The sequence below is a fragment of the Micromys minutus genome, assembly GCF_963924665.1.
Source record: "Micromys minutus genome assembly, chromosome: 7".
NCBI classification, from domain to species: domain Eukaryota; kingdom Metazoa; phylum Chordata; class Mammalia; order Rodentia; family Muridae; genus Micromys; species Micromys minutus.
The window spans coordinates 43887589-43910895 of record NC_137976.1 but is presented as its reverse complement, the minus strand read 5'-3'; the positions used below and the strand labels follow the sequence as shown (position 1 = coordinate 43910895).

At 38.5% G+C, this 23307-nt stretch overlaps 1 protein-coding gene across 1 annotated transcript in view; it reads right to left on the bottom strand.

The window, feature by feature from the left end:
• Window positions 1-23307, bottom strand: part of BBX (BBX high mobility group box domain containing) — a 76877-nt gene that overhangs the window by 22546 nt on the left and 31024 nt on the right. The window contains exons 7-10 of the mRNA XM_080918928.1: window positions 18202-18282; window positions 3981-4986; window positions 2969-3104; window positions 64-212 (exon numbers count right to left, since the gene is read on the bottom strand). Of these exons, the coding sequence (XP_080775054.1) occupies window positions 64-212; window positions 2969-3104; window positions 3981-4986; window positions 18202-18282 (1372 nt within the window). The remainder of the gene's footprint in view (window positions 1-63; window positions 213-2968; window positions 3105-3980; window positions 4987-18201; window positions 18283-23307) is intronic.

The following is a 23307-nucleotide window of genomic DNA, read 5'->3' as shown; positions in this document are numbered from 1 at the left end:
AGCTGGTTATCTGAGTGGACGACTGAGGCTCAGATACACTGAAGAAGTGAATACACTGCTAACCTTTGCTGGTTTTAGTCGATTCTGAGGACATGTTTCCAGTCTTCTTCTTTTTCCTTGGAATAGATACACATTTCCGGTCAAATGTAATAGGACTATATTGAGGGAGGCTGTTGAATTTCTTTTCAAATTCTTCATCCAGTTTTGCAGAACTATTAAAAGGAGAGGGAATCAGTCAATTAACAAAAAGACCAAGTATTTAAACAGAAAATGATAAATAATATATTTTTTAAGTATTTCAACTTGAAAAGGGGGTCCCTAGGAATTAGGATATTAAAAAAAAATTCCATACAAGGGGGAAAATCCCCCCTACCTTTTCAGAAATTTTTAAGAACAAGTATCAATATAAATCAACATAAAGGCTGTATAATCACATGCATGGCTTTCAGTTCAACCATTCAGGCCCGAGTGGTTGAACCTGAATAACTGAAGTGGAAAGTTTGATTTCTCTCCACTGACATGGTTAGTCTCATAACAATGAGTACAAATATATATTCTACTCAGACAGGTCTCATCCTAAAGATTCAAATGCATGTTCATGCATTAACAAGCTTATAGGTAATGTGATATATTGAGTGTTATAAGTTGCATTTTTTATAAAGTAGTTACTAACTAGTATTTGATTAAAACACATACAAATTTTGAATGTTAGGAAAGAAGTTCCAGAGTGGTGACTCAGTGAGGAAAACAATTAAGTAGACAGGAAAGCCAGTTTCCAATGAATACTGGCAAGAGAGGTGATACCACTGTAAATGAAAACGACAAAGGACTGGCAAAGTTAGGGAATCCTTGGGCTGGTTTCATCTCTAAGGGCTCAGCGTAGTAATGGCAGCATGCCTGCTGGATTCTAGGCTGCCTGTTGGCTTTTGTTCAATGAGAATTCCTAACGAAGATACAGTGCAGACAGCTGGGGGAAGCTGTGGAACTGCTGAGCTTGGTAGACAGAAAATGGAAGGACTGGGGAAGAGGAGGGAGCTGTAGATGTGTTGGGCTTCTCACCTACACACCCCCACACCTCACTATGCTCTTGAGATACTTTCAAACACTATTCTATTTCTTCTGTATCTCAGCAAATGGTGAAATCTCTCTCTTAAAACCTGTTTCACTAACAATGGAGAGAGGTCTGGAGAGAAGATCTGGCTGTGCAGCTGAGACTGACTTGGGACTCCCTATGTAGCCCTTGCTATGATCTTCATGCTTCAGGTTCTAAAGAGAATGTGCATGTGCCTAAATGCCCAGCTCACCTAGTTGCTCGGTGGAATCAGTTTTATTGAAGGGATTAATGCTTACTACTGTTTATCATTCCCACGTCAGTGAGTGTGCCCACATTTGTATTCATGTATGAAGGCCAGAGGACAACCTCAGCTACTGTTTCTCAAGAGCTGTCCATCTTGTTCTTTTGAGACAGGGACTCTTCTTACCTGGCCCTTCCTGATTAGATGGAGCTAGCCAGTGTTCCCCAGGATCTGACTTCCTAGAGTTGGGTTTGCTATCATGCCTAGCTTTTTTTTTTTTTTTTTTTTTTTGGATGTGAGCTCTGGGGCTAGACTCAAGACTTCATGTTACAGTGTAAACTCCTCACAGCTGAGCTATCTCCCCCTCTGTTCTGCTTGCTACTTTATTTCCTTACTGTCAGGAGGTGCCTCCTGACCGGCCTGGTGTTCAGACTACCAAGTATCAGCACTTCTACAAAGTATCAGCACACTTTATTGCCTAGGATCACTTTTTTTTAAAGTACCCTACATTTGGAAATATCATTTAACAATGACAAATGGAGGTTTTCATATCATTCCTTAAGCATAACAGAAGTAAAACGAATTTGAAGTACTTTGCACTTTCAAAATTTATTAGATTAATGTCAATATAATATTAAAATATATGTATTTTAAGATAATATTGAAGTATCTGTACCAGAAGGCTCTACCTTTATGATGCCCTGAAGTCTTGGAATTAACAAGACGTTAAAACACTTTATTTCCAGAGAAAAAATTCTATTTTCCATGAATAGAAATGCAAATATTATGAATAAAGCAAATATAATATACCTAATGCATAAAATTTGCATACTTTAAAAATACTTAGGAAAAATATGGAGAATTATTTCTATTCATCATCTTCTTTTCAAATTAGGCTAATGTGCAATCTCAGAGGACTTTCAAAACAGTACAAGTAAATCTGTAGCTACGTCTCTCATCAATATGAAGCACTGTCTCTACCCACTACCTAAGATACGTCTCTCACCAATCTCAGGCCGTCTCTAGCCACTGCCTAACACAATACTTAAACTGATTGCTAGTGAGAGTGTTGGCATAACAAGAATCATGAAATAACAATCCTAAGTGACTTTACAGTGATCTGTGCCATTACGTCCTGGTACTACATTCAGCGTGTAATGTATATTGGAATTATTTTTTCTTAGAGTAACAGGAGGTTGTTTAAATTTATCAAAGTTAGAGCTGAGCAAAAATTTAACTCATGTTGTCCAGCTATTATTATTTTATAAAGATATGTGTCTATATTTTAAAATACCAAACACATATAATACTAAAACATAAATAATGGTAAAAATGTACAAAATAAAAATACACAAATAAATGCATTCAAAGTTCCAGATAGGTCCTCGTGATTAATGATAAAGTATCTACAATTATTACACTACTGCACTGTGGTGGTGGACCTCAATTCAAATTCAGTACCAAACTTAAAATGTGTATACTTTCTACCACAACAAAACTGTAAATGATATTACCATTCACATGATTGGTTAAGAGAAGAAATCACATTATTACTCATGATCTGTTTTCAGTAGGGGGCTCATATCAAGACAAGGGCTAAGAGAAAAAGAATAAACTGACTTAGACTAAACACTCCTGCCACAGGAGGGCCAATTGTCCTCGCAGGCACCTACCCAAGGAAGGAGTCTTCCCTCAGCTTCTTCTTAAACTTCTTGCTTCCACTGGCTCCACTCTGATTAAATGGCCAGCTCTCTTCACTCCAACACCCTTCATGATCAGAGGAGTTTCCTTTTCCTGAGCTTCGTTTCCCTAGGAAAACCAAGAGAAGGGGTTTTCTCAAAATACCAGGGCTGAAGGAGATCACCTCAGGTCCTTCCCAAGTAACTTCTTGGCCCCTTTGCCTATATTCCACAATGCCCTTTGCAGCTATCAGTGCCCAGAGCAATTTGGGTTGGACTACTGTTAGTAAAGGAATTGCAGAAAAGGATCTCACCTCTGAGCTAAGCAGAAATGTCCTGTTCATCAGGCACTAGCTTCAAGATGCTGCTGCCATCTTTTCCATTTGAGAGCTAGCCTAAAGCATGAGAGTCTTTTGCCGATAGACACCATTAATCCTAACTTTCTCTAGACTCACTGAAATATATCCCTGGAGAACTATGTACTGCCAAGCTCTCTCCACTCCATGCATTTCTTATTGGAATAGAGCCCACCAAGAACAAATTCCCTCACCAGATACTTCAAAATGAAACGAATACATATAGAATACTCTACAGATGCTACCAAGTTTGAAGTAACACTTCAGTTGTGGTTTTGATTACCTAACAAAAGCACTAGACAGAATCTTTGATTTTGGATCCTACAAGTAAGGATTCTGCCACATTTGTGTCACTCAGTAAATTCCATCAATTTAAATACGCAGGCTAAAAGCAACATTCAATATTGACCCTTCAAAATGAAGGCAGCCCACAACAGAGAAAAAACGTAGTTACCTGGAACTTTTCTATAATGACTACCTACACACCCTCCCTTAAGTGCTAGGGAGTGGGAGGGCAAAGTGAAATGGGTATGGCACATGAGTGACTTACACAAAGAACTAGTCTGACATTCAACTGTTCATGATGCTTTCTTTTAAGGGGAGACTCTGCAAAGCCTTGCAGTCCTTTCAGGTTTGTAGAAGTCACTTACCTCTGTCAACATTAGCTCGCAGGGAGGTGAGCATGCCCTCGGACACCAGGGTTTTATAAAGAGCACCTTTGCAAGACCTCTCAGATTTCCTGGAGCCACATGTCTCCGTTTTTCTGTGACAGTCACTCTCCTCAGGCTTAGCCTGTCCTGGTAGGCTATGTGGCAGTGCATCCTCTGTAGGGGTCAAGGGTTCTGCTTTTATGCTCTCTGGCACCTCCCCAGGAACACTCTTGCTGGCAGAAATGTTGAGGAAATCTGGAGGTCGAGACTCTTTGGTGATATCTGAGCACTTCTCCTTGGAAACCTTCTTCTCCTTGGATTTCATTTTTTTCTTTGGTGGCTTGGCATCCAAAATGCCTCCCTTGCCACTTGAGGAGGTACGGACTTTCTTTCTTGGGGTTTCTCCGAGTTTGTCAACACCCCAGTCTCCTTTTGCCACAGCTTCGATGGTGTACATGACACTCTCAATGTCAGATTCTGAAGACTGCCTCTTCTTGCAGGTCTTCTTTGGGGTGGACTTGTCATTTCCATGGCGATCCAATTTGTTTTTCTTCTTTTTCTTTTTTATCTTTTCTGGTTTGTTTAGTGTGGTGGGATCTTCAATGATCATAATTCCATGAGGGTGGCACATGTGATCCTTTCTACTGGGGACATCACTAATTATTATCTTGCTACTGGCAGAGTAGGAAAAATCAGGGAAGTGACTGTATTTCTTATCGTCCTCTGATTCCTTTCTAATCTCTTTGGGGTCTTCTACTTTGAGAGACATTACATTACCCATCTGTAGCTGTTCAACGTCTCTTAGGTCCTTAGACTCTCTTATGTTGCCCTTAGCTGACTTCCCAAGTTCTGCTTCCTTCTGGAATGCAGTTTCAATGGGCTTCTCCACTTTTATGTCTCTCCCTTCCTTCCCCTTTTCTATCTCCTCATTTCTTCCTCCATCTGATTCCTTTGATTTTATTAGTTTTGTATCTTCCATTTTCACCCCCTCTGATGCCAGACACATCTAAATAGTTGAAACAAAAGTGAGAGAGAAATGCCAAACAGACTCATTATTATATAATTAAAATGAGTTTTAACTTTTTAAAATCTATCTTTTAAAACTTAAGAAAGATTCCAAACTTTACAATTAGCTCACTTCTGTTGAACTAGTTTCATTGAAGCACAGATAAACATTTCTGAATCATTTCCTAGCACCATCAAAAACTTTTCTTATGAAAACTAGATTTGATAGAGGATAGATTCTAAATCTCACAAACAAGTTTGGCTCTTAGTTTTTACTTTACCTATCTAGCACAGAATTCCACTCCTAATTGTCCCCCAGACCTTTATAAAACAGACAGATCCTATCCTGGAGGATCTTTGTGAGGCTAAGTGAGAGGATATATTTATGCCAGTGTGTAATAATCTCCATACTCTGTTCTAATCTTTGTCCCCACACCCCAGAAAGGAAAAGTAGCAGCGACTTCCACTGACCCACTTGAAATCAGAAATGTTGTGACTCATTAAACAAAGAAAGGATTCAACTGGTGAACACGCAGTATAGGTTTCCAGCGCTAACAGAGAGCTCTTAAAACACAGATGATCTGAAAATATTTGGGTTTGATCATGTCTGGTTATAAACCTAATCTTATCTAAGCCTGGCTGTAGATTCTGCATGAAAGCAATTGGAACTATTTATGCCTTAAACAGTTGATCATATTTACTTGTGACTATATTTTTCCTACCAGAATATTCATGCATTTGATTATGTGCTGGACACATTACATAGAACCAAGGTATATTTAGTATATACATTTATTTTTTTTCTAGAATTTGAAAACTTCTGAATGCCAAAATACATCTGCTATAGATTTGGTCAATTGTAAAACGTCTTCATCACTAAATATCAGATATAAGACAATTAAAAGGAAAGCTGTTTACCTTTATCTCCAGCTCTTTATTACCTTCAAGCTCTTAGGTTATGTTCCAGGAAGTTATAACTTATTGTAAACAATTTTCTATACCTCAATGTCCACTAATAAACACTTAACTGAAAACTCTCAAATGCCAGGGCCCAAGAGGACAACTAAAGATACAGAAACAACAGGGCCAGGTTTCTCTTTGCAGAATTTACCAAGAGGCCATTGCTGTTCTTTGGTCCAAGGCAGCATAGGTCAAAGCAGTGTAATTTACTGCACATTAGTAGCACAGAAGTGAAAGTGTGCTGCAGTGTGCTGAATCAGCACAAAATCAGCATAGGCGCAGAACCGTCATGTTCCCAAACGGCAAGTTGTTAGGACTGTTCACTTAATCTTGGATGGGTAATACACTGGACTAAGTATCTGATGCCCCTTCTCTCATATTTTCCACCCTAGCACTTTTAATGAATCACAAACCTTTCTCAAAGAATTTTGTTGTTTAGGCTAGGAAGAAATTGGAGATGCTGGGGGAGACAGATACTGCCACAAGAAGAAGAAGGAAGAGGAAGAGGATGAAGAGAAGGAGGAAGAGAAGAAGGAACAACAACAGCAACATCATGACAAGAGTGTCCAGGGCTTCAGATAATTCACAGGGAAGGATGTAACTGCCTTTCTCTGGAACTCATACGAGTTAGCCTTTAAAACTCAAGAAACCATAACACTGGGCTCTATCCTGTATTGTACAGAACCAGAAACACATCTGAAGCACATGCTATGCGAATGCTACAATGCTAAAATAATTATCCTTCCCTGTACATTTCACACTGAATTTTGAAATAATATTCCCTTTCAACCATTCTAGCCCTAGTTATTTAGAAACTATTCCACGTGGGCTCAAATACTAGTTCTAGAAGTAGGTCAGGATGACATTCTCAAGATAAATGTTATGTTTCTTAGCCATTGTCACGTTGGTTGCCTTTCATAGGTCACGTCAGGGACTTTTCTCATCTAGCAATGAGCTTTTGCCTGCTAAGCCCACAGTTTGCATGCAGCACAGATTCAACTTAGCAAACCTAATAGTACTTTGAAAACTCTATTCTCTGTTCAATATATTTCAAAATAATTCTCCTTATCACCCCTTGATAGGGTTCTAAGCTAGAAGTAAAATGGAACACATACAGATATTCACTCTGGAGACTAGCATAGCATTTCTCGTTAGTAATTACACCAGGCACTATGTTTGCTTTCCTTTCTGTTTCAGGCTCTTAGAAGCTGCCCCCACTCTCCCAAAAGAGACCTGCAATTCTCAAACTAAAAGAAAAACAATTATATTGCTAGAGGTGAAATTATAAAGGTAAAAAAATTTTTTTTCTATTAAAAACCACAAATTACAAATTTGCTCACTAACCAAAACTCAGAGCTGACCTAGAGTTGGGTGTCACCGTGTTGCCTAATAGAACCTTCTTTCCAACATAAAGGTTCATGTTACACAGTCTTCTTGAGAGTTCATTAGCTTTTGCAAAAAGACAGCATATTACTGTGTGAGTGGGCAGGTTGTTTGAGAACTTCAGTACTGAGCAATAAATGATTACCCTGCTTGCCATAGAACCTACGTAAGAATAGACTTTATTGAATAAAAATTGAGTTCACAGCCAAACATCAGAACTTAAGTAAAGTTCCACAGCGAGTAGATTGAACTCATAGGAGCTTAAACGGCCAGAGAAGTAGGTGACAGTACCACCTTTACTAGGGTACTATGATGCAAAAACAAATGTGTACAAGTATTATATGAGCTCCATAATGACTGAGAGAACAGGTATTTCAGTGTAGCAATATTCTTAAATGATACTGTTAGCTTTTCTGTAGTATAGCATGTAAGACCCACAACTCTCATTAGGGATACTAGGTAGTTTTTAATGGTACCCAGAGATGAAATCTCTCAGTTTTCTTAAATGTATCATACTGTGTTTCCTATGGTCAATTAAAGTGCAAGATTTCTCTATCCACATAAAATGCTAGGAAGCTTGGTCTCTTTAATTCTACATTTTTATAATTTATGTCATGTACTTGGTGCCTAGATGAGTGATTTCCCATTTCTCTTGATAAACCTTACCTTATCAAAGTTTGAATTATCTTTCAGCTTTGTGTCAGCCACACACTGGATAAGTGTTTTCCATGACTTTGCCTAAACCTTTGGGACAGTGACAAGTACAGAGCCTTCTGGCGAACTTCTAGACTCTATCTAAGACTGTGTACTAACCCCTTCTGCTAGTCTGTTTTGAAGGCTGTCAAAAGTCTGGGTGAACCCTGGACACTGCATGCTGTATCCCAACAGTGCCAGCATTCTCTCTGCTTTAAGCTATAGCAAATAGAAAGTGAAGCTGGCTTGTGCACTGGCCAGTCTAACTGGCGAGGCAGAAACAATCTGTGGCATACATAGCGGAGTGACTTCCATTCAGGAGTTTGTTGGAACAGCTCATGGAAATCACAACAACTAAACAGGAAACAGAAACTCAGAGGTGAGCAGCAACAGAAAGCTAACTTAGAAGCAAAAGGGTAAAGAACATTCCTGAGACCCAATGTCCAGGTCACTAGTGTAAGACAGAAGCATGAAGGGCCTCACTGGAGGCAGCTGATTGCTGGAGGAAAGCATTGGGCTTTACTGACAGACAGCTCCTCCCTAGCTCCCTGTGCTGAGTTTTACTTCTCTTTCCTCCCTCCCTGTCTCTCAGTAGCACAGCACAGGGGGAAGCTGAGTTCTGCATAGTGGCATGTCATAGAACTGAGAACCACTCTGGGATAGCACCTGTGACCACAGGCTTTGTCAGGGAAATCATTAATTTACGGTTTTCAGCCTTTTTTCTACAAGTTCTGATATTAGAACATTTTTAAATGTTCCTATGAAATAATAGTCTACATTTAGAAACAATGCTTAGTCTTAGAATGATTTTTTTCCCATTTGTTATGAGCTGTTTTCCACAATTTGTCAAAGGTTACCAAAAAACTGAGACAAATCTCATTTGCAAGGTCCTGCCATAGCCTACAGTGGGATTTTTCTCTACAGGAAAGCTAAATGAATTTCCTACCACCACACTGCTCCCGTTTTCACTGAGTTACACACACTAGCCTTTCTTCACATGCATATTCTGGCTTAAAAATAATTTTCCTTCCTCCCTGTCCACGATACTGCAAAAACAATAATTAAGTAGTTTCAATTTTTTACTGGATGCTTTTGATAGCTTCCTCTAATTTATACTATCCAGTTTCATTTTTCTCATTAGTTACAAAAATATTAAAGACAGCACAGGTTTCTTTCATTTAAAACACACCGATTTTTCATATTATATTTTAGAGTATTTTTTACTATTGATATAATTCTTTTTTATTTCTCCTTCATTACTTGTTACATGAAGTTCATATTCTGTTACAAATATATTCAGAAGTTATCAGTCTTAAAAAATGGAAAGGTTTTGTCGGCCTTTTACTTTTAACTCACATGTGCATGTCCCGTGTATGTTTGTGCAGAGGCATACAATCTGCAGAGGCAGAAACAAACACACACAACACAACACAACACAACACAACGGGTACAGAGGGAGAAGAGTGCGGCCGACTGTTGCCAGTATTTTATATCTCTCTTCATTTTAGGCTTATTTGCTAGTTTAGCTTCTGAATGTGTTGAAATTCAGTTTTCCTTTAGTCTAAAAAATATATACGACTCTAATATAACCTCCACCTACAATATTTCTCTTTTAAGTACTTAAGTTTCCCGGTCATTATATAAAACTCAACTGTATTGTTTGCTGTTTTTAAAATATTTATTATCTAACCATCACAGGTATTTCCATTTGGCAAACAGAACCTGGGGACAGGTATAGATGTAATGACTCTATTAAGATATATGTACTCTTGGAACGAAAGAAACGTCTATATTGAGGGGTACTTTCAAGGTCCTGATTCTCGGGACAGACTGCAGGACTGCTGATGGCCTTTGCGTCTGACTGATCGTGCTGATGAAGGAGAGAACTCCCTAAACTACCCATGTTCCCAATCTGTAACAGGTGGGTGTTAATATTTCTTGCCCAAGAAGTGCACAAAACTCAAAATACTACCTGGAAGAATGGAAATACTGTGCTGTGGTAACACACCCCTGGAATCTATGTCACACAGAACATGAACACACTAGAACAGCAGCACTTCTGTTATTGACAGTCTCAACAGTGTCACAAAAGGATGCCATAGCCTTGGATCTGCTAATTGCTTTGTCCTCATTTTTAAATTGGGGTTCAGTAATACTTTAGGGGCAGTAAAGTGAAAAGTAACCCCTTACTCATATTCCTCTATGTAACCCCAAGAAAACTCATTAGTTCACTGAGTTAGACTTTGGTGGTATTCATACTTTAGTCTGTTGTGAGCTTGACCTCTGGGGTGAGTAAACATGTGTGTTGTACCTCCTCAGTAAAAGCCCTGCCATATAACATTAACTTAAAAAATATTTATCTTCACTTTAGGTGCATGCCTGCAAGTATGTCTGTGTACCATATGGGTACCCAGTGTTCACAAAGACCAGAAAAAGGTGATGGATCCCCTGGAAATGAAATTACAGAAGGCTGTGAGTCACCAACCACATGGGTGCTGAGACCTGAACCCAGGTCCTCACAAGCGTGGCTTGGGTCTTAGCTGCTGACTGTTCTCTCCAGTGCGCAGTTTCACTTTTGCATATTAGTATATCTACTTACACCTACTTTGAGGGTATGCATCCACAATCCCATGGAGCTGAGAAATGTTCATGCAAACTACATTATACATACATGCATGGACATGCATGTAGTTAGTCACACAACAGGCATCAAAGAACACAAAGCAATGTGAGCTCAAGGAAACAGAACTGCATTGTGGGAAATACAGAATTAATGACTATTATTAGTCAAGATGCCCTTTAATAGAGAACTGGTTATGTATGAATCAGGTCTTAAAATAGTGCCTGACACTGTAAATGACAATTTATCCTTCTATTATTAACTTAAATTGAACACTTTCTTTCAAAGGAAGAATTAAAAAAAATCACTAGGATACCTTCCAGTGATGGAATTCCCAGGGCAGCATTTAAAGAAGTTAAAATGTTAATGTTTTAAGTCAAAGATGGACTTAAATATTTGATACTTATTGTCAGTTGCCTTAGGTCCTACTCTATTTTTCAACAGCTATAACTCAATGGGCACAGAGCACATGCTGTTCACCTTTGTATTCTTCGGAGAAGACATCCATGTCTTTGAAAAGATTTAAAGAAGCTTTTCAATAGATAATTGTGTTAAATGGAATGTTCATTAGTCCTTAGGTAATTCATGAGTCTTCAGTGCATTTTCATTCAAACTAGGGAGATGTTATTTTATGAGTCTTTAAAAACAATGCTAATTATGACCACACTACTGCCAGGCCTGGGTTGACAATCATGGAGTGGTCCCTGACTTCGGTACAGACAGAAAGGCCTGATGGCGGTACACTGAAGATAAGGGAACCCCTTTCTCAAAGGAAAGGATGAGCAGAGATACTAGTCTGATCCTCACAGACAACGTATGGATCAATGCACATCTTCCTCAAAATGTTAAGAAAGACTAAATATCAATACTCAAGAGGCTAAAATACTCAGTGAAGAGACTGTACTTCACATTCCTGGGTGCAAGGAAACCTCTTTCTAGGCTTGGGGTCTGTGGTGGAGGACTAGTTTTAAGAGAATAGTAAATACACGCGGCATCAGAGTTTTTTGTCTCTGATTCAGAGACACAATAAGCACACTTTTAACAAACGTGAAGACAGTGAACTGGTTCTTGTCCTGCCTTAAAAGACAATGAAATGGAGGAGTGAAACTAATAAATCCTTACAGTCCCGTGAGCCTCTGTGAGCAGCATCAAGACAGACCACATCACTCCTACACTTCGCCTTCTACTGTCGACTATCAGGGAATCAGCTGCACTTAAAAAAGGTGACAAGCCAGCGAATCCGCAGACATTAATCAGTTTCAGTTTTAAAACCTTTGCCTTTTAAAACAAAACAAATGTTTTGCAGGGCCAGGTATATTTACAATCACTTTGTACTGGCTTGTCATCTACAAACCAGTGTAGCTATAACCCTAAGACATTTCTACAATGTGCATTTTTCCTCTAATTAATTAAAACCAGAATGTTTTATACACTAAAAATACACACAGTTGATATCTTGAGAACAATAACTCTTAAGAAAATCAGACTTTCCTCTACGGAGGATAAACAGTCACAGAGCAGTGGTCTATATATCTGATCACTGAGATCTGAGCATGTTGAACAATTTTATCTTTGGTTGGCTGAAAACATTGGGCTAACTTAAACATTTTCTTCTGACTATTTCCTTGGACATTTGTGGATTCTGGCTGAGCGGGAGTTCTCTGGGTACCATATGGCCATCTGATGTCGTCCCTGAAGTTGTTAATGACAGTTATTAACAACATTTCTGTATTTCAGCTCCCTCCGAAATACACTGGTATGTATAATTTAAAGTGAGAAGAAAAGTTTTAGGAGGTGTTTAAATAACCAGAAATTGAATCACAACAAATACACCCATGCAAAATAAAATGATTCCCTTGTAGTTGTAAAACTTTAAGGGTTAGAATTAGAAGCTGAGCTCTGCAGCTCTATGTTGTGGGCTAGAGGTGGCAGGGAGGGTCTGACAGTACACACGGAACACTTACACAGTCACACTTCAGTCAAGCTCCTACAGCAGCAATGGGAAATGTTAAGATTGAAGTGAGATCAACTGAGAAAGATTATGTATCCATAGAGTCCCTATGATTCTCAATATTGTTTATAAATCCTGTCATCTTAATGTACAATTTTATAAATGGTTTTTACACATGCTATAGTAAATTTATCTTTGCCTATCTTTAATTCAATTTACCCATCATTATAGTAATTGGGAATATAAGAAAAATTAAGATGCTGAAGCTTCTGAGAAAACCTATGTCCTTATTTAATAAATATGGTTAGTAACAACTTTTCTGATTCTCCTGAAATCTCCAGACCCATAGTTTTTCTATGTTATATCAGTGTGTGTGGAAACACAGCATACTGTTTTTTCTGCTTCTGACAGAAATGTAACAAGGTTGATAAACTGAGATGAAGAATGTAATGGACAGTGTGCTGCTCTAAATTCCTTTCTTTTTTAAAATGTCACTTTCATGCAACTAAAGAGCACTCCCCTTTAGACTTGTACACTAATAATTTACAACACCATCACATGTCTACAGAGACATACCATAGTATGTAACTTGCCAGCTTTTCAAAGGTGCAAGATTTTCTAAGAAGGAAATCTAAGCTCCATTTTTTGACAGCATCCCTGACCATGTTATTTCATACACACACACACACACACACACACACACACACACACATATATGTAAACTGTCTTCCTTAAGACTTAAAATGTGCACATACCTATGACAAGCATCCGAGACAGTGTTCCATAGTTGTCTTAAACAAGACTGAAAAGCCTATTTAAGAGCACAGTCCAGAGAGGACAGACTACCTGGATTTCTACCTAGACCCTGATACTTCCTGTCCAAATGAACTTAAGTAAGCTACCAAGCAAAATTACTTAAATTACATTACATTCTTTGGTTTCCTAATATGAAAACTAGAAATGATAATAGTTCCTTCCTTAGACCATAGTGAAAATTAAATTAATGCATAGGAAGTTCTCAAAACCGTGCTTAACACACAGTAGATAATAAATGGCACTCCCATTACCTGGAGTTAAACTAAATTCACTAGAAGAAATGATTCTACCACTTTAACAAACACTATACTATTTCATTTAAAAAAAAAATCACCAGAAGAACCAACAGCAGTGATTATAGACATAGACTCAGACCCTTTCTAAGAAACCAGCACTTTATATGAAAGTGAAGTTTGCCTTTACTTCTGACCTTAGGTGATTTGTAGGTTTTAGTTCTCATTCTTCTAAAGATGTGTAGACAGGTCTGTAGGTAACTTTAGCAGCCCCACTATTACTGGCATGGTAGAGACTCTCAAACACCCTTGTCTGTTAGAATTAGAACTACACTGTTCAGCTTGTTAACCAGACAAGTCTTGGTGCTACAGATATTTAATCCTAGAATTTTAAGAAGATGCAGATAAAACTATCTCTGATTCTCTTCACAGCATCCTCAGAACTGCAGCAACTCTCATACCCAACTGTCATCCCAGGGAGGATGCCGAGCTGTTCTGTAGATGATTAGCCTAATTAATCTCAAAATGACTGGAAACAATGCATTTCAGCACTTGCCAGCATAAGGAACTGATTAACCGAACAGTATGAACCTCGTGGAAGCTTGAACAAAGAGCACTATGTTGCTCTCAATTTTCTGATCTCAGCAGAAAGCGCCCTTCCTGGCTGGCTAGAACCCTTTAAAACACATAGAACAAGGCTGAGGATTCCCAGGTCACTTTCAGACATTAGAAGCTCACATTGTGAGACTGGACAGATGGTCAAGGACCTCAGCTTGATTGCCAGCACCTGTGTAAAAAGCACACAGAGTGGCATCCATAATCCCAGAGCTGGGAGGCTGGGAACACATGAAACCTTAAGCAGCTAGCTACTGGCCCTAGTGAGAGACCCTGTCTCAGAAAACAAGGAGGAAAAACAGAAACTCAGGTTGTTCTTTAGCTTCCATAGGCATGTGTTCACATGTATATGTGAACATACATAAACATGTGCTCAACCTCACATACTATTTGGCTGTCACAGTAGGTGCAGATCATGGCAATAAACACAGATATGAAATGTTTTTGATCCTTCTATTTTGTAGTCTGCATTACCTTCCTCCTCCTCCTCCTCCTCCTCTTCCTCCTTGTCATGGAGTCTCTGCATGTAAAACTTGTGGGAGTAGGGACTCTTTCTTTACTGTGTGTGTTTAGGGGATGGATTTCAGGTTACTGAGCTTGGTGGAGGGCTCCTTGTCTTTCTTAGGGTTTGTATGGCTGTGACGAGACACCGTGGCCAAGGCAACTCTTATGAAGGAAAACAATTGGGCTGGCTTACAATTCAGAGGTTTAGCTTATTATCATCCTGGAGGGAAGGGTGGCATGCAGGCAGACATGGTACTGAAGACCAGTGAGCCACTAGACCTGGTTTGAGTTTTTGAGACCACCCCCTAGTGACATACTTCCTCTAGCAAGACCACACCTCCTAATAGTGCCATTTCTTTTAGATCAAGCATTCAAATGCCTGAGTCTATGGAGTCGATTCCTACTCAAGCCACCACAAGCCTCTGCCCAAGTCCAAGACTGTATTTCTTTTAAGCAATAACCCTAACTTTGGGAGATCTGTTCATCCATTTCTTTTTCCATCCATTTCTCTAGCCCAAGGAATGCAAATGTAGAAAGTGATTAGCTTTGAGCCTTGTTTCTCATGGCAGAGAAAAGAACCTGCTGCGGTTTGCACATGGAACTGTTCAGGAAGTTTCAAAATGCTTAGGGGGTGAGGTCTCACTGGAGGTAGTGGGTTGTTGGATGGGTTGTGAGGGTTATTATAACCTAGCCTCACTTCTCATTCAGTAACAAGACAGATGAATTATCTCCCGTGCCTAGCCACCATACCTTCTCTGCTACATCAAGACAAAAGAAGCCTCTGTTTCCTGAAGTTGCTTCTCAAGTATTATCATGCAGTGCCAAATAAGTAAGTAATATACGCTGATGAACTTATCCTTTCTTTATTCACTAGTTGATGATATATCCCAAGGATTTTCTAAAGGAATGCTCAGGCAGGGTGATACTTAAAATACTAAAGAGTTAGGCTGTCAGGGATCAAACGGGATATTGCTTCTGGGCTGTAACAGGGTCCTAAGGGATCAGGAAGGGAAGGTGACTAGTTTTGCTTTGTTTTCTTTAAAGCAACAGTAATAGATATTTTGATCAAGACGGCTGCGTAGGTACAATGCAGGTGACTGCCACTCCCGTCTTTCTCAGTACCTGAGAGTTTCTTGAGCAAAGGCAGCTCCATTGTATATTGACTGCCCCAAGTCCGCCATCTGCCAATCCCTTACCACTAGTGGGTAGTGGCCTCCTGTTTGATCAAACTAATCTATTTTCTATTTATTCGCTTTACCCTTGGGAAATACATGGTGTTTCAATATCAGAACTAACAGTAGAGAAAGCTACTCCAAGCCTCCCAGCTGCCGGGTCCCTCGTTTTGTTTGTGCTTGGTCAGAAATAAAGGACATCATAATGCATTTACACCTAGAGCGTTTCTTGTTTCTCACTAAACCATAAGAATATACTGCTTGTATATCTGTCCTTAAACCTGTTAACAGTAGAGCTGACTTCACTTTTCCTGACAGGGGGGGGGGGGCAAACATGGGAGAATAGTTCTATCTTCAGGAGGGAGAAAAGACAAGGTGCTCCACACATCACCTGCTAGGATGACTGGGAGTCCAGGTGGTGATGAAGGGCCTGTCAAGGTATAGAAGGTAGCCAAAGAAGAGTCCAGACTAAACTGGAACTAATTTCTTGATGTTTTCCCTTTGCAATGTGTGTATTTTCTTTTTAGAGGTACCAGAAATGATTATAGATTATTTAATGAAGAAAAAAAAACAACACTGAGAATTACAAAAGGGATAAATTAAAGAAAGTATTAGTCTACTGGTGATCACAGCAATGTTGGTTCCTGCACTGTGCATTTGACGCTTACTTAGGTACTGGAGTGTTAATGACATCAAATTCATGTGACACAAATAATAATAAAGACCTTGGCAAATGAGTTTTCGGCAACCCAGTTTCACCAGAAGCACATATTTTTACTCAAATGTTGCCGAATTGATTTTCTGTAACTGAAATAGCCTTATTTCAGTAATTTTACCCCTTAAATTATGATACTAGCATCCAGCATCTGTTAAACCATAGCATCTGTTTCATATTTGGGAAGCATCCCTACAAATTACAAGACTACTTTTTTTTTAATGAGCTCTGATTTAATAAGAAATCCCTTTTATGACTAAAAGAAAATGACAAAGAAGAGTCCCCTACTTTAGCATTCTGCCAGCAAAGCATCTCAAAGGTTCATGTTACTATCAAAAACAGCATAATAAAGATAAATGGTATATGCAAAGTTGGTTTGTTTTATATTTTGGTGGCGTTTAATACTTCATAATTTTAGACATATGTATGCACACAGACAAGTAATATAACCAGAAAAAACAGATGGCCCCTATACTCAGACAATTCAAGAAAAATGGTCATTTCAAGTTATTTTGACTATCTAGAGTCTGGAAAATCCATAACATCACAGTGTCTCTGCTAACTGAGATCTGTTTACAAGGTTAACTACAGAGGCGCTCTCTGTTGGCCATGTCTGAAGGAGACCTTAGCTAATTCATGAGGTCTCTTTTTCTGATCTTCGTTGGGTCTGAATTTGTTTTGCCTAAGATCCATGTTAAGCCTGGCATCCAATACAATGGATTAGTTCTAGTTTTTGTATCTGTTACTGTTTCAGGGTCTTGTTTTCCTAACTAGTACCTGGCTTAGCTTTAAAAGCTCAATATAAAGGTGCCAACTTAAAGATTTCAAACTCTCAGATTTTATAAAATGATGAATGGTCTCATTAAGCTCAACTTATTAAAGAACCATGGCACCCACGAAAGAATTCAGAGGGAACACCATGGAGGGAAAAAGAAGTTTCTCATCATCTGCTTCATATACCGGTTGAAATGGTGCTGGTTTTGGTGAAACCCTCCCACATATTCTCTTCAGGTAGATTAGCAACATGATAGAAATCTACAAGGTCTGCCAATTGCCGCATATTTTCTCATTTGCCAGAGGAGTAATAGTAGCATGTCACATCAAATGTGTGAGTGATACTCTAAAATCACTACTCTAATGATGGTCTCTCAATGGCAGCCGAGTACTGTAAAATGTGAAATCTGTTACGTGCATGCTCACATATCATGCCAACTAAAGGTGGTGCATTTTTGAGATTTAGAAATGGGAAAAGAAAATTGGAAAAATTAAGTTTTGGTGCTCAGGCTGGACTTATTTAATCTTACTAATCTGAGACAAACAAAACTTGCCTTGTTAAAAATAATACATGTGAAACAACTTTCGTGACACCCCTGAGTAGTCTTTACCAGTGCCTAATGTAGCAACATTCCCTATTGTAAAGTGAAAGGTAGCCCTCTCAATGTTGAAAAGCAGATAAGGCGTATTTGTGGTCACAGACTAGACAGCACAGTTTAAGAAACACTATCATCATTATTTTGTGATTTGCACATCTGCAGATCTTAACTTATGACTTGCCTCTGCCAGCTGAAAAAGTGCAGAATTTCCACAGCGTTTCACAGGCTCAGTGCCACCCAACTGCGAAGTGCTTGAGGAGATCTATACAGAGAATAATCGACACAGACAGCATTAATTCTGAGGCCAGAGTCTTTGGTTTCCTACATACACAATTACACATTTTCTTAAGTTTATAGGACTAACATTGCTTCCAGCTACCAAACTGCTTTAGCTAGATCAAATATGGAACAATCATTTTTGAGAACCATTCGAGCTACTCAAATATAGGTACAGCTTTGATAGCTATATAATGACAAAAATATTATCTTTCATATTCCTGACGCTAAATTTAACTTTAGCATAATTTGCATGTTGATTTCTACCTAAGAACTCACCCGTTAGCCAAATAAAAAGATATATAGAATTATTTTGCATTTACCAATCAATTAATTTTTAAGAAAATATTTGGGATTTCTGTGGAAAGAACTCACTATGTGGTAGGAAATATAACAGGAGCTGGAGGAGAGTAAAAGTTTTATATAAAATCCTGACTGCCCTAAAGAGATTATTCATAAATTATACTGCAAAACTGCAAAACTTACAGACCTGAAACGCATAGGGTACAGTTAAGAACCTGCCTGCACTATGCTGGGTTCATCAGCACACATGACATTATCCTGACTGCATACTTTTTTTTCCCAGTATCTGGGCATTACTATGAATAAACAGACCACTCTTATTTTTACATAAAAACTTCCTTTTCCATTTTTAGCCTCAGTAACAGTTGAAAAGGTGAAGGACGTGAAGAGAGAATTCTTCCCCTGGAGAAGTCATCATCAGAGCACGTAGCTGTGGTCTAGGCATCCTCTATTTCTATGATTCTGAGTTCTTTCTCGTGTGTATACAATGCTTCTCTGGTTTGATTTAGGAGGAATTCTGGCCCACTAGCTTGCACTAGGTAGCCTAGAGTGTCAGTTCTGGGACAGCTCACATGCATGGTAGCTTGTTGGTAAAGGAAACTCTCTCTAGAATATCTACAGATGAAGAGACATTTCCCAGATGCTAGTTTTAGTAGGTTTTATGGTCATTCTAATCACATCTTGAAGATAGCTTAAGGAACTCAATCTTTCTGAAGATTGAGTTTGGAATATTTTCCACTAGGCAAGTTTTCACTGAAGCATAGCACTTCAGCTGAGTTTAATTGTTCACCTATCACTAGTCTAAGAGAAAGCTAAGTTATCACTGACTTAGTAAATTAAGGAATGAAGGACCTAATGTAAATGTCAGTCAGCTGAACCAAGATTCTACAAGCCAATACCTTGGCTTCTGTGCCAGGCAGACATGCCTTCATTATTTTCTGCTATGTAGAACTTAAGCAAACAATCAGGACTCCGAGCCCCATTTGCTTCTCCTTTAAAGTACAAGAAAGCCTACCTGGTATTGCACTGTGGGGATTAGGTTTCATGTTAGGGGGTAGCAAGGTTCCGAGGCTGTACTCTTCTTAGATAGTAAAGCAATCAGCACTTAAAATGTATCATGATCACTAACTATATTTATAAACATTTTTAGTAAAATTCCAAAGCTGGCTACACAATGAAATTAAATAGTTTAGAGATGAAATGTCTGAGGATACAATCTATTAAATTTCATAATTTGTAGACTATCATCTCTGTAGCATAAGCAAGCATTACTGAGAGAAGGCATGACGGGAAGCAATGCACTACACAGGCCCATCTCTGTACTTCTCCCTTCAGCTCCCTCTGCTGTTCCTTTTGGTCCGCAATTTCTGTTACTACTCAACTGCACTTCATATCTCCTGTATCTAACACAGGTTCACACTAAGGTCTCTGTGCCCTCTGTAAATGTACTGCTGAGGTATTCTTAAACAGTAGAACAGCTAGCCCTTTTTTTTAATCTCTAGAAATGTTTACCTATTCACAGCTATAACACAATATTCAAAAAATTGCTTAAAAGCCTGATTTCTAAAAGTATGGTATGTGTATGAGAGGTTTATGTTTCCAAATCCTCCTGACCCAATTTTCAAAAAAAAAAAAAAAAAAACTATTTCCTTAAACATGTTTTTTAAATACTTTTTTTGATAAGTGGATATATTTTCAGGTTGGTATTAGACTGGACACATGCTTTAGATGCCTCAGTCTTTTTCTAGATTTCTCTACAGCACCTGATATTGCTGATGCCATTATTGTTGGGAAACCCCTCCCTGGACCGCCAATTCCTGGAGACTGACCTTTGAGGCCATCCCTTGCTAATCTTTTCTGCTGGCTTCTTTCTACAGTGATCCTACAAATATTAGTTTTCCTCAGAGTTATTGACAAGGCCCACTCTCTTTTAATGTTACACATTATTATAGTAATCTGCAATGGAAGCTTTGACTTAAAGAATAAGCCATGTAAATGTTAATCTGTCATTTTGTAACTGTTCACTCCTGCAAAAAATTTCCAAAGTAAGGGACATATGTTTTTTCCTTTAAGGAAGAACATTGCCATTGTCTGTTTACCAATGACTGGCCTAAATGGTGCTTCCTACCCATTAGTGTATGATTGCTACACTGGCAGATAAAGAATATTGTGTACTATACTCATGGCTGTGAATATATTTTCCTCAGATGTATGGAGCTTGTCAAGCTGTTAACTCTACTGTTTTAATTACTATGTAATATTCAGATAAACAGTATCTGTCCATAACAGTAAGAGAGTAGATGAAACAGTATCTGAGATATAGGGGAAAATGACAAGAAAAATTATTCTAGACATTAAAAAATCCTTATTTTATGTCTCCTTGAGGTGCATGAGCATAAAAGGGAAATAGGTGGTAAAGATCAGAGTCAAACTAGGTGATGGTGAAATCTTTTGCAATTGTAAGTCATTATAGACACTAGTCTGAAAGAAAATGACTGGTAACTACTGCTTAAATAAGTAAATAAATAAATGGGGCATTTGAGGATAGCTGGCATTGCTTACTTTAAAAGAAATGTTAATGCTTCCAATGAAACATATACTATGTTCTAGGATTAGTTGCAGTCACGTTTACAGTGTTTTTATGGAACTCACTATTCTGTAACACATTAAGTATTCTATCATGGAAATGAATGCTCTAAATTTGTACCAATTGGGACAAGACCCTAAATTTGGTATGATTATGGTTCTACATATACTGGCAAGGTAAATATCTTCTAAAGCAAGGTTTAGTGTCCAAAGCTACTTAGTGTCTAAATCATATAGATTAGCAGGTCTTTCTACTAAGTATGTGATTGTTTTCAGTGCAAAGATATACACTAGGTTTAAGAGTCAGCCACACATCAGACAATGAATGTGCACTTTGGTCAAGTCTTTTAGACCTATTAAATAATGGCAAACAGTAGCACTTTCTGGCATTATGTTCAGCCACTGGTCTTCAGGAACTAGACCTAAAGTAACTGACATGCCTCTCTGTGCGCAACAACAGTGCAGACAGAAAACTCATTTTGATGACTGAATACATCAGAGCTCAGGACCACAGTGATAGCACACTGGACGGGCTAAGATGAATCTAGATGAAATATGAGAATCAAAACGAAAGAGGAGGCTGACTGACACAGGGGCAGGCAATCTCTGCTCTCCGTTTCTTTCCAGATCTAAGGCAGGAATATTATTTTATCTTCTTTTATTAAATCATTTTTATTTATTTTATCTTCTGTAATATAAACATCCATAAGGAACCTAAAAAAAACTAAATGACTTTACTAAGCCATGGTTCTGTGTAGGTTAATTTTCACAGGCTTTAAGGTAACCAAACTTTGTTAAAAAGAGAAAAGAAAAGAAAGGAGAGTTAAGTCCTCCTTAGCTTTCAAAGAAAGAACCTAGAACTTGCTATGAAAGAAAAACAAAACAGATTTATAGCATTAAAAAAAAAAGTCAGAGCTCATAACAAGTGTGTTTTCTTTGATAATTATACTTTACAATAAATAACCCATTTCTAGAGAACACATGGCTAAATGCCTCCAGAAAAGCTTACAAATGAAATTAGCAGGCATGCTTTCAGGGAATACTTCACGTGCCTATCTTATAAATATTTCAAAACTAAACGCCTTTGCAGAGTTAAGTGTTTCCTAAATACATAAATGTTGACTCCCTTCTTAAGTAGGTAATAACAGGACCAGGAAGCCCTCATCAGAAAACAGATGGGGATATAAAATGGTAATTTTCTATCAAACACTTAGTCTCCTTCCTGTTTCCACCCTCTCCTCATGAGAACAATGGCAAGGAGAAAGCACATTGTGAGAGAGCAGCAACTGTGGCTCCCTTAAACAAATCCTAGTGCAGATGTAAATTCTCAGGCTTAACCTCTGCCAGGGTGAATCGCAAGTCCTGGCAATGAGAATCTCTGTGTTCGAGCAGGCCTTATGGGAGACACCGATGTATTTTAAAGTGTAAAACCCTTTGCTGTGGACTTAAGAGGAAAAGAATTTCTCAAGGTAATATTGTTTTATAAAATAATTATGAAGACGGGGGTGCATATTATCACGTGACTAGGAGGCTGTGTGTTCATAGGAGAATATGTATGTCCACTGTAGATCTCAGCAGACAGCTCTACTTTACCTTTATGCACCCTGGCCTGCAACTGGATGACAACACGGTGAGACAGTAAAACATTAGACTGAAGCTTGGTGTTCTTATCCAACACAAGGAAGAGGACCAGACAAGTTATGAATCTCAAGACAAGCACAGACTTCTCTATGTAAAGCAGGAATGGCACATACTGTTAAATAATGCCAAGGGCCATGCTTTGTTTAATTTGCTCAGAAATGAAAAGGCTTGGGAAGAGGAGTGCATCAGATGTGTGGGTATAGCAGTTGTCTGGGTTATCCTCCATGCATGACTTATGCTACAATTCCTTGAAACAGCTCCGATTAGATTTTCAAATTAACAATCTTTAGCTTCCTGAAATCCCACAGATGCTTTGGGTCAACCAAAAAATTTTGGGGAGGAATGCTGCTAAGCAATAGTGCAACATCTTGGGGATGTTTCCCTGAAGACTGTCTAGTGAGGTTTTGCCGCTATGTGGGGAAAACAACTTTTACTACTGATAGGGGAGTGTGCTGAACACAAATTACTTCCTTTAAGAAAT